Genomic DNA, 12,607 nt, shown 5'->3' on the forward strand with positions numbered 1-12,607 from the left:
AAAGGTTAAGGAAAGAGTTGTAAATGATTAAGTACCCTGAAATTCTTAGAAAATATCTATAATATAATTTAAGCAACTGTTACATCGGGTCAATTAAAAGAAAATCTTATCCATTTTGGGGCTAAGATTTTTATATGTTAATGGTAAAAAATATTTGTATCTTATATCCTCCTGAAACCAGGAAAATAGTTAGTAACATAGGTCATTACTACAGCAATGCAGATATTTGTAAGAACTTTTTGGTTTATGAAGCATACTGTGTAAACACAAGCTTTACAATGATTATATGTATACTTTATTTAGGTATGTCTATGGTTAAGCTAAAATAATTGTGAAATTTATAAAAATTTAAATTGAATTTTGTTTCAAAATTGCCTTCACCAGTTCTTAGTCTAACTTCAACTAAAACAAACATTATTAAGATGAATATTCCTTACTACATATGGCTTCTTTAAAAATCATATTTTACCAACCAGTAACTGATGGTAAAACTGATATTCATTTTTGGTGGTTCTAAGTATATTGTTTGTTTCATTAAATAAAAAATTTTTAAATATATTTTAAAATAAATAAATAAAAAATTTTTTTTAAGTCTGTATGGGTATTAAGGGAACGATGTAGGTTCTAGAAATAGCCTCAATGATTTTCAAATTATACTAAAAAGTACAGATATCCATGTTCCTGTTTTTTCCTTCTTTCTTTCTTTTTTACATTTCAGTATTCCTATGATTTAAAATTTATCACCAAAAACGATACTAAAAAGAATAATAGAAGACTCTCAATAAATTTATTACAAAACTATTCCAAACTATACAATTCAATAACATCTCTATAATCTATATTCATGGAAAGACAGTATAAATTTTAGAACACAGTATCTTAACAGAAAAAAAGATTTAAAAAAAACTATTTCTACACATCTTAAATGGTGTAACTTAATAGCAAGGCATAGAACTTTTGAGTTATATATATGCATTTCAAATTACAAATGTCCTCTTGGACTGACACTTCAATAACAGCAAAAACTTTCAACTTCTATCATTTTTCTCCCCAAATAAAACAGTATTGAAAATACCCTGCTTCATAAATAAGCTTATACCACAAGAACGGTGAAGATAACTACTTTTACTTTACTCAATTAAAAAGCATAGCAGATATGCATAAAGATAATGAAATTCTTAAACTTTTTTAGGGTCAGAGAAAAAGTATTTAAAGAATACCAGTAACATTTTACCATCAGTTACTGGTTGGTAAAATATGATTTTTAAAGAAGCCATATGTAGTAAGGAATATTCATCTTAATAATGTTTGTTTTAGTTGAAGTTAGACTAAGAACTGGTGAAGGCAATTTTGAAACAAAATTCAATTTAAATTTTTATAAATTTCACAATTATTTTATTAAACTTCATTATTCAAAATGTGACAAAATATATGATAATTAAACATTAAGATTGATAGATTCCTGGGAATCTTTGCAAAAGAAATGATATTTAGTTTTCAAAGTTATAACTTTCTATCTTCAGATTCAAAGAATTACATAGGACCACAAGGAAAATATCAGTATAAGTAGGTTACCTAATTTGCATATTCCAAATAATTAAAACAGCAAGGAGTATATGGAATTTCTAAGGAATGTTCATAAGTCTATCTTCAAGCAATGTAATATGAAGAAGTATTACTTCAAAGAGAGTTATAGGTAAAGTTTAGTGCTTAAAATTAATACTTTTCAATAGGATATTTAATCAAATGTCAAAATTGCCTGCTTCCAACTAAATTTTTTTAAATATCAAAATGGAATTTTTGTAAAGAGCCACTCACATTGTAGCTAAGTTAATGAAAGAAATAAAGTAAATCCTCGGTATATGAATTCAGCATTCAGACTTTAAATAATTTATGTGACCTCTCCTAAAGGTCTGTATATATGGTCATTTTATCATTTTCCAGATGTACGAATTTAGGAAATCTTATTTTTGGTCAGGCTAATGTGCTACATCTAGCATGGAGGCCATACATGAGCCAAGTCAACCACTTAACATTTGGACCCCAACTTAGTTTTATTAATTTTCCCTATTTGATAAAAATAAAGTGATCAATAGTCATAAGGGGAAAATTTACTGAAAATGAAAAAAAAAGGGGGTTAATCTGGGATTTGAAAATTTACATAGGAAACAAGTAACTTTCAACAGAATCATGAACCTGTAAAGAGAAAAAGCTGATACATTTGTCTATTTGTATTTCTTTAAAAGCTTCAGTAAGTACTTGTCACAGATATCAAAGATCAATTACTTGTTAATTTAGTCTCATCTAGATTACACAGAGCAGAGGTCAGCAAACTTTCTTCTATAAAGGATCATAGCAAATATTTTACGCTTTGCCATGTATTCTCTGTCACAGCTACTCAATTCTACCCTTGTAGGGCAAAGGCATCCATCAACAATATGGAAATGATGGGGTGTGGCTGTGTTTCAATAAACTTTAGTAACAAAAACAGGTGGCAGGCTAGATTTGCACCACAGGTACTTAGTTTGCTGATCCTTGATACAGAGTTTTGGAAAATGGAAACAGTTCTTTAACATTAATACACTGTAAGTACCAATTCAGTTTATTTTAATTACTTTCTGAACTGGATCATTCAATATTTAAAGATTCAGATTCGAAAAAAGTGGTTTTCAGAAAATTAAATTCAGGCCTCCAACAATTCTATCACATACGACAACACTAAATTAAACAAAAGCTTTCTTTAAATAAAAGGAGTCAATTTAAAATAGTATATAAGACATTCAATTTTTTATATGAAATGACTTTGGGGAGGTATTTTTACTAGTAGTATTTTACAACATATAAAATTTTATGTTGGGGCAGGCCATGGTGGTTCACCAGGCAGAGTTCTCCCCTGATTCCTGTGCTTAGCCAAGCAAAAAAAAAAAAAAAAAAAGACTTTATGTTGGTTTAAATAAAAACTTAAAATAGTTATTGTATGAAATTTAGCTAACAATTATATATCTCATTAATATGAGCTTTACAATTATACAAGACTCTAAACCTTTCCTCGACTCTAAATTATGCCTACTACATTCTAACTTGACATAGCCATGATAATTAGTAAGAATTTTGCTGAAGTAAATGTCCATAGGCTCAAGTTTCAATTGATTTCCTATACCGTGCAAATTCTGACTGACAGTCTTGCACTCTAAGTGAAAAGAGCCATGCATGAAATGTCACATTTCTTGATTTATCCCTAAATCAGTCAATAACAGCTTTTCCCTTCCTGTACCTAGTGTCATTTAAGCTGTTCAGAGGTAGAAAGAGAAACTGAAATAATAAAAAGAACTAGTGATATGCTAATCAGAAAATTCCATATTGTTTGCTTTTCTTCTCTGTGTCATCTGTCAACCTTTATGCTCAAGAAAAATAACAACAAAGAGAATGAAAACAGATTGCTATGAACTCAAAATCTGTAATATGTATGTGCACATGTGTACATTAGTATGTGTTCAAAAGTCATCTTAACATGAATTCTTACTTTTTTCCTAGTTGTAGATAGAGGACAAAAAAAGAAAAAAGTACATTAAAAATTAAAGCGGATGAGGAAAGGCAGACAACAGGCATTATAACAGAGAGACACAAAGTAGATCAAAGTAGCAAAGATGACAGAAAAAAAAGACAGAGGGAATTTGAAGATTATAGGAGGCAAGAAACAGGGAATTAAGACAAAAAAAGATATGAAACAATTTAGATAATTTCATCCTACATGCCTCCAAATATGCCTATCATGCAAACTTAGTTATGAATTGGTTCTATCTTAATACTTTATTCTAAAATGCACTATTAGGGCGGGCCACGGTGGCTCAGCAGGCAAGAATGCTCACCTGCCATGCCAGAGGACCCGGTGCCTGCCCACGTTAAAAAAAAAAAAATTCTTGTAAAATGCACTATTAAAGGTTCAGAACCTACAGACTCATGTAAGGAGAAAGGACCCTCTGCAGTATCATCTAAAACTATACTGACATACTAATCTTTTCTTTTTTTTGTTTTTGCTTTGTACGTAGAATTGTTCCTGAACCGCAAGAATATGCGACATTAGGAGATCCTTTTATACATTATTGTTCCTAGGAACCAATAATTCTAATATCAATTAATATTTTAAATATTTGTGTAATTATTTACTTAATGTCTGTCTTCCCAACTAAATTGGGATCGCAATGCGATGTCCCCAGCATTAGCACTGTGCCTGACACAGAGCATATACTTAATATTTGTTGAGTGGATTAATTAGCAAAAAGAACAGGCTTGAGAATAAGTGTTTTCCTTTTCTTCCTTTCCCCTTCCTCCCTTAATATAAATGCTACAAAGAACGAAATGAAAAAGGCTCTGACAATAGCTAGAGAAGGACAGGCTCAATTTAGGTCTTTCAGTTAAAGAGACAGAACAGAATAAGGGAGCAATTAAATATGGGTTCTGAGGAAGAAGTTTCAGATTGGATATGTGGGCATAGGTTGTCCCACTGATAAGGACATTAAGGAGGATCAGGTATCAAGAATGATTAAATAAGTTCTATTTTGGATGTGTTAAGTCTGAATTGTCTGTGTAAATCTGAAGTAGACAAGTCTTAGAAAAGGCAACTGATTGACTTTAGAAGTCTTTTGGCAAGTACTCAACACTGTGGGTTTTCTCACCTATATAGCATTAATATCACCTACCTCAAAAAGTTACTATATTGTTTGAAAGATTGATTTAGTATCATTTGGGGGTATGATTTTGATTTTTCAACAGTGTCAAAATCCATTTGGACACGGATTTTGTCATAAATAAAATTGGTGAAATCTAGGTAACAATTTATGGCACACAAAAGTAAAAATAATAACATACTGCACGGCAGCTGATAAATGGAATGTTTAAAAGGACGTGCAAATTCCCAAAGAAGAGCTCTAAAATTGTAATGCTTGGATTACGGGATTGCTGAAATAAGGAACAAAGTACTTACTTTGAAGAAAAGTAAGTTTGAAACATTTGGTCCCAGCAAGCATTTCAACAGATATAATAAACAAACATATTCTAAAATATATATATGGAAGGGCAAAGGCGCTAGAATAGCAAAAAGCAATTCTGTTAAAGAGCAAAGTAGGAGAACTGACATGATCTCATTTTGATACTTCAATAATCGAGACCTGTTGTTATATTGGTGGAGAGAAAGACACATAAATCAATGGACAAAAAAAAGAGAGCCCAGAAATTGACCCATATAAATATAGCGAACTAATTTTTGACAACACAATAAAAGCAATTAACGGAAAAATGGTATCCTGAAAAACGGTGTTAGAACTGAATGTTCATAAGGAAAAAATTGAACCTCCACACATACCTTACATCTTGCACAAAATTTAAAAGAAAATGGATCAAAAAGAACTAAATGTAAAATACAAAACGTATAACTTCTAAAAGAAAATGTAGGAGACAAAAACTTAGGTTCCTTTGGATTTGACAATGAATTTTTAGAATAAACACCAAAGGAACAATCCATGAAGGAAAAATCAATAATTGGACCTTACCAAAATAAAAAATCTTTGTCTGACAAATACACTAAGAAAATGAAAAACAAGACATGGACTATAAGAAAATACCTGCAAACCACATTTCTGATAAAGGGTTTATAATCAGATTATATAAAAACCCTTATAACTCAACAATAAGAAAAAAACCACTCAATTTGAAAAATTGGCCAAATATCAAAAAAATTATAGAGATGGCAAATAAACATACGAAAATCTGTCGTTTTCAAAATACAAAATACATACGTTTTGTATTTTACATTTAGTTCTTTTTGATCCATTTTCTTTTAAATTTTGTGCAAGATGTAAGGTATGTGTGGAGGTTCAATTTTTTCCTTATGAACATTCAGTTCTAACACCGTTTTTCAGGATACCATTTTTCCGTTAATTGCTTTTATTGTGTTGTCAAAAATTAGTTCGCTATATTTATATGGGTCAATTTCTGGGCTCTGTCATCATCTGTCATCAGGGAAAGGCAAATTAAGATAATGTGGTACTTCTACAAATCTATGAGAATGGCAAAAATTCAGACACACACATAAAGACAATTTCAAATTCTGGCAAGGATGCAGAGCAAAAGGACCTCTGGTTCATTGGAGGTAGGAATGCAAAAGTTTGGCTTTTACTTAAAAAGTTAATACATATTTTAACACACAACCCAGCAATCATGTTACTAGGCTTACCCAACTGATTTGAAAACATATGTTTACGTGAAAATATGCATAAAAATGCTTACAAGTAACTTTATTCACAATGGCCTCAAACTGGAAGCTACCAAGATATTCTTTGTATAGGTAAATGAACAAACTATGGTACACTCATATAAAGGAATACTACTCAGTACTCAATATTATTGCTGTATTTCCTTACTAAAATGACTTGATGAATTTGTGAACTCTCAAGAATGTGTAAAAACATGCTTTCTGGAAGAGGTAATGAAACAAAATGTCTGCTGCATCTGCCTAGTCATGTCTAGACATGTCCAGACCTTCCTGCAAAGCAAGATGAAATATCTACTTTTCAGATGAGAGAAATCAGCCCTGAGCTAGAGCTTATAGCACCACTCCTATCCGTTCCCATGGTAACTTCCACCCTGCAAGTTCTGCTTCTGTATTTCCTGCTTGCTTGCCTATACAATCTGGAGACAGAAGATATTCAGCGCTCAGACTTTGGAAGGAAGTCCTCTGAGCCTGCTGGCAATAAAAAGCTTGTCCACTTCTCTGAGGCGTCAGTGCTTTCTTGTGTGGTGTTCGGAGTTTTTCCCTACTTCAAAGAGAGGCCACTCATGTGCTGCCATGGGACAGAAAAGCCAAGGACCAAGGATCATTAGCAGACAGCACCCCAGAATGCCACAGTCTTCTGGGCAAAAGTATCAACTTGATGATGCCTTGATTTTGGAGTTGTCCTAGGCTCAAAACTGTAAGCCAATAACTTCCCATTGTTTAAGCTAACCTAGCACATGGTATTTGCTTTGGCAACCAGGAAACTGAAATAACCATAGCCCCAGTCTAACCATGAGAACAATATCAGACTAACCCAAACTGAAGGACATTCTATAAAATACTTGACAATATTCACCACAACTGTCAAGACCATTAAAAACAAGAAAAGTGCAAGAAATTGTCACAGAGAAAAAGAAACTAAGGAGATGTGACATCTAAATGTAATGTGGTATCCTGGAGAATATCCTGGAACATTAAAAAAAAACAGCAGGAAAAACTAACAGAATCTGAATAAAATGTGGAGTTTACTTAATAGCTATGCATTAATACCATTATTTCCCATGTGAAAAATGTTTGTAGTCATTTAAGATGTTAATAGTAAGGGAAACTGGAAGAGTGATATACAGGAATTCTCTGTACTATCTTCACAACTTTTCTGTAAATGTAAAGCTGTTCTAAAATAATAAGCTTATTAAAAAATATTTAGAAGTTTAAACAGACAGGATGAGAAGTCTGAACATGAAATCTATTTCCCCCACCATAAAATCCCATGAACATAAGATTAAAATTAATCAAACAGTAAAGGAAGTAGAACCTCAGGAGGTAATTTTTTAAAGTAGAGATGGGGTAGTAGGTGGAAAAATGATGGAGGATGATGGAGATTAGTTTTACCCATGAAAAGAGTTATTAGAAAAAGAGAGTTAATCAAATTCTGAAAATTTTCCACAGATACCATCTATTTTGGAAATACCCTGAGAGATCAATGAGTTGAATAGACAGCCTAGAGAAGATGCCAGCATTACTGAAGAATCTGTACATAGGAAGCAAGAATCCTGTACATCAGGACTGGCCATTTTCCAATATAATGATAGAACAAAGGAAAGCCTAAAGGTGAAATTGGGATCAGGGTATACACAAGACCAGATAGAGTGAACCCTCTGGCAAGATATCGAACAAAACCCTACAAGAGAAAGTAGAGGAGTACACGACCCCAGGGAGGTCTTCTGGGGTCCAGCCCACTCTAATGCCCAAGGGCTAAAAAGAAAGGTGACAAGGAAGCAATACTTAAACAAGAAACAGCTGCTCAGAGAAGACAAGTAGGTCTCAAATAAGATTGAAGGATTGCCTGTTTTAAGCACAAGCAAACTGAAAGAAAATAACATGGCAAATGTGAACATACCACAAATACAACACAAAACATATCATGCAAAAGAGACAAAGACCATAATATAAAACACAGACCACGTGAGAGAAGAAAATTTTCCTACCAGTGGTTGCCAATTTTAGAAGAACAAAATAAGAACATGAATTCAATAATAGAAAGTTCAAAGAGAAGATACTAAAATAACCAAATGTGATGAAAAAGGAAAACTGAAGACTTAAGAAAATAAACAGAAGGCAAAAAATGGAAAGAACAGGGAAGGGAAAATGGCAATTGGAATCACTAACACAAAGGTTTCAGATAATCACAGTGAAGGTAGAGAAAAAGACAGTTTAAAATAATTATAGAGCATATAATAAATGAGGAGAAAAGTGTTCCAATACAAGGATACTTAGAATTCCTAAAACAGAAAACCTAAAAAACAGTACAGAAAATTCAAAAATATAAAATTTCCCTGAAATGAAAACATAATCAAATAGCCTGTCAAAGGGCATGCTGTGGTCCCAAAAAACGTTATTATAGAATCAGCAACACAAAATTTATTCACGAATGAATCCTTCAGGTATTTAGGCAGAAAGAAACAACCCACTACAAGGGAAGGGAAAAGAGTAATCTCACACTTTTTTTAATAAAAAAACAAATTTCAGAAGAGATCAACATTTTCAGAATGTTTAGGATGGTTGGTAGTTGAATGGATGCATAGATAGAATAATTTGATTTTTATGAAATTAATTCTATCTATGCATCCATTCAACTACCAACCATCCTTATAGATAATAGCATTTAAAATACACAAGCAAAGAGAAATTTTGGAATAATATTCCCCTAATAATAAAGATGGTTATCTGGGAGCAGGATGTGTACAATTTACGTAATTTTTTTTGTTTCTTTATTTCTATCTTTCAGTCAGTTGAAAATGAGTCTCTATTAGTCTTAAAAAAAAAGCCATTAATTAAAACAAAAAAATAAATCATATTACCTAATCACAGCTTGAACATTGCCATTGTTAATTACTTAATGACTTTTAGTTTTGTTTCTCTATCAACCACATTTTACTTAGTACTTTACTCTTATCCCCCAGAGTCTAGGACAATGTTGAGCACAACAAATACATAATAAGTATATTAGTTGATCATTATAAAATATTAGACTACTATCTTCTGTTTTCATAGGTAACCTATTTCTAGGTTGTGCTGGTTTGAAAGGATGTATGTTCCCTAGAAAAGCCATATTTTAATCTAAATCCCATTTCATAAAGGCAGAATAATGCCTACTCAATACTGTATGTTTGAAACCGTAATCAGATCATCTCCCTGGATGATGTGCTTTAGTCAAGAGTGGTTGTTAAACTGGATTATGTGATGACATGTCTCCACCCATCTGGGTGGGTCTTGATTAGTTTCTGAAGTCCTATAAAAGAGGAAATATTTTAGAGAATGAGAGATTCAGAGAGCAGAGCAGAACAACATAGCCATGAGAAGAAGAGTCCACCAGCCAGTGACTTCTGGAGATGAAAAAGGAAAATGCTTCCCAGGGAGCTTCACAAAATAGGAAGCCAGGAGAAGAAGCTAGCAGATGATGTCATGTTTGCCATGTGCCCTTCCAGATGAGAGAGGAACCCTGACTGTGTTCACCATGTGCCCTTCGACTTGAGAGAGAAACCCTGAACTTTACTAACCTTCTTGAACCAAGGTATCTTTCCCTGGATGCCTTAGATTGGACATTTCTATAGACTTGTTTAATTGGGACATTTTCTCAGCCTTAGAACTGTAAACCTGCAACTTATTAAATTCCTCTTTTTAAAAGCCATTCCTTTTCTGGTATATCGCATTCCAGCAGCTGGCAAACTACAACATAGGTGATCAAGGGTTTTTCTGCCTGCAACATGTTCCTTATACCAACAGCATTTCATCATCTGGGAGCTTCTTAGAAATCCAGAATCTCAGGACCCATCCCAGACCTACTGAACCAGAATCTGCATTTTCACAAAATCCCCAGGTGAATCATGTGCACATTAAAATTATTAAAATTTGAGATGGTGTATGGAATTTCCTAGTATAATATACAATAATTAATAATACTTTTGAATATGTAACCAGCACATACATGAGTATTTAAAAAAAATTTAAATACTCATAATATCATACATAGTTTTAAATGTGTACATACGCTTTTAGAGACATTTCCATGTGCTTGAGTCTTGCAATAGCGTCATCTCTCTCCTCATTGGCTAATCGCAGTCTAGACATAATAGCTTCATCACGTTCCCTCTGTGCAAGATACACTTCTTCAACCAGAGCTACCAAAATATAAAATCCATAATTAATTACGGAAAATGATAAATGAAGACATTTAACAAAAATAAAAGCAAAAATAGCTATTACAAGGAAAATACTTAATAGCTTGAGAAAACATTTTTTTAAAACGTTTCTTATTGTTGAATATAACATATATACAAAGAAAGGAAAAAAAATATTTTCAAAGTACCCTTCAACAAATAGTTACAGAATAGATTTCTGAGTTTGATATGGGTTACCATTCTACTATTTCAGATTTGTCCTTCTGGCTGCTCCAAAATACTGGAGGCTAGAAGAACTGTTTTCTTCTTTTTTGTGAAAAATAACATATATACAAAAAAGCAGTAAATTTCAAAGCACATTGCAACAATTACTTGTAGAACAGATGTTACAGTTTGGATGTGTGTTACAATTCCACAATTTTAAGTTTTTACTTCTATCTGCTCTGAGATATTGGAGACTAAAAGTAGTATCAGCATAATGATTCAGCAATCACACACGTTTGTTAAACCCTACCTTTTCTGTATAACCCCACATCACCTTTGATCTTTCTCCCACTCTTTAGAGGTATTTGGGGTATGCTCATTCTAACATTTTTGTTTTTTTACTCTACTCAATTTATTTTAACCTTTATCCCCCCTATTATTTATTTTTTATCCATGTTTTTTACTCATCTGTCCATACCACAGATAAAAGGAGCATAAGACACAAGGTAAGAAAACATTTTTTTTAATTATTGCAAAACTGATAACATTTCACACCCATAAAATAGCAAAAATTAAAAACTCTAATAACAAAAGTTGTAAGGCTGTGAAATAAAGGAAATATACTGCTGAGAAAAGCATGCATTTTTACAACCACCTGGAGTAATTTGACAACCTTTAGTAAAGTTGAAGATAAGCCTAACTTACAACCTAGCAACTTTCCTATTTGATATGTAATCTAGAGAAATTCTTGCAGATGTGTACAAGGAAACAAGTATAACAATTCTTACTACAACAATTTTTAATAGCAAAAACTCACAAATTACCTAAATGTTCATTACTGTGAGCAGGAATAAACCCAATTGTTAAAATGAATGAACCAGGGTAGGCAACAGTGGCTCAATGGCAGAATTCTCACCTGCCATGCCGGAGACCTGGGTTTGTTTCCAGTGCCAGCCATGGGGGATAAAAAAAAACCACCATACATATTTTGGGCAGTATAACAATAACTCAGTGGCAGAGTTCTTGCCTGCCATGCCAGAGACCCAGGTTTGATTCCTGGTGCCTGCCCATGCCAAAAAAAAAAAAAAAAAAAAAACTATTAAAATGAATGAACACAGCTACATGTCTCTGGAAAAATGTCAAAAACAAAATGCAAAAAAATAGCAAGTTGCAAAGTAAAACAATTCTACATATTATATATGGATAAACACAATAGTAAAAATATATACATTTTAAATGCATAAGAAATGTTAAAAACCAAATTCAGGATGGTAATTACCTCTGTAAGACGATGAAATAATAGGAGGCAATGAAATGGGATCACGGAAGAGAACACAAGGGTTGGGCTGTACCAGTTTTGCACCACAAATATCCAGAGGGAAAATGGGGATGTTTATGTATGTTACAATGAGTAGCATCTTCCAGATCTGGCAGTGCTGTACAGGGGGATTTGATGATATCTGAAATCATAGTTTCTTAAGCATAAGTCTACTTTTTGTACATTTGATATCCCTCATATAACTTTAAAAATAACACTGCAATGCTACACAAAGAGAGAATCAATAACTCTATCACTGAGCCAAATTTTATTTATGCTGTCAAATCATAAGCAGAAGTTCAACACAAAATAATTTTTGTAAAAATACTGTAGTCTTTTATTTATTAATTAAAAAAATGACAAGAAAGAAACACAAACATTCTTAACATATGATCATTCTGTTCTACATATATAATCAGTAATACTAGAAAGTCTTTTAGTTTATAAAACACTAGTTTCCTACTAAAATGTGTCATAAAGTTAATACATATTAATATATTGGTCATTGTAGTTATAAATTCTAAGAACAATCTTTTCCATAATATCCTTTCCATAAGAGAATATAAAATGGAACATGCAATGGAAAAGCAAAAGCCAAACTGTCTCAAGAAACTGAGGCCAAGGAAAAAGCAA

At 32.5% G+C, this 12,607-nt stretch overlaps 1 protein-coding gene across 10 annotated transcripts in view; it reads right to left on the bottom strand.

Annotated features, from left to right (window-relative positions):
- The window catches only part of MIPOL1 (mirror-image polydactyly 1), a 503,449-nt gene that overhangs the window by 286,374 nt on the left and 204,468 nt on the right, over positions 1–12,607 (bottom strand). For all 10 annotated transcript variants that reach the window (XM_077126913.1, XM_077126915.1, XM_077126918.1 and 7 more), the window contains one exon: positions 10,323–10,452. In XM_077126913.1, the coding sequence (XP_076983028.1) occupies positions 10,323–10,452 (130 nt within the window). The remainder of the gene's footprint in view (positions 1–10,322; positions 10,453–12,607) is intronic.

Source organism: Tamandua tetradactyla, chromosome 14 (genome assembly GCF_023851605.1).
Source record: "Tamandua tetradactyla isolate mTamTet1 chromosome 14, mTamTet1.pri, whole genome shotgun sequence".
NCBI classification, from domain to species: Eukaryota; Metazoa; Chordata; class Mammalia; order Pilosa; family Myrmecophagidae; genus Tamandua; species Tamandua tetradactyla.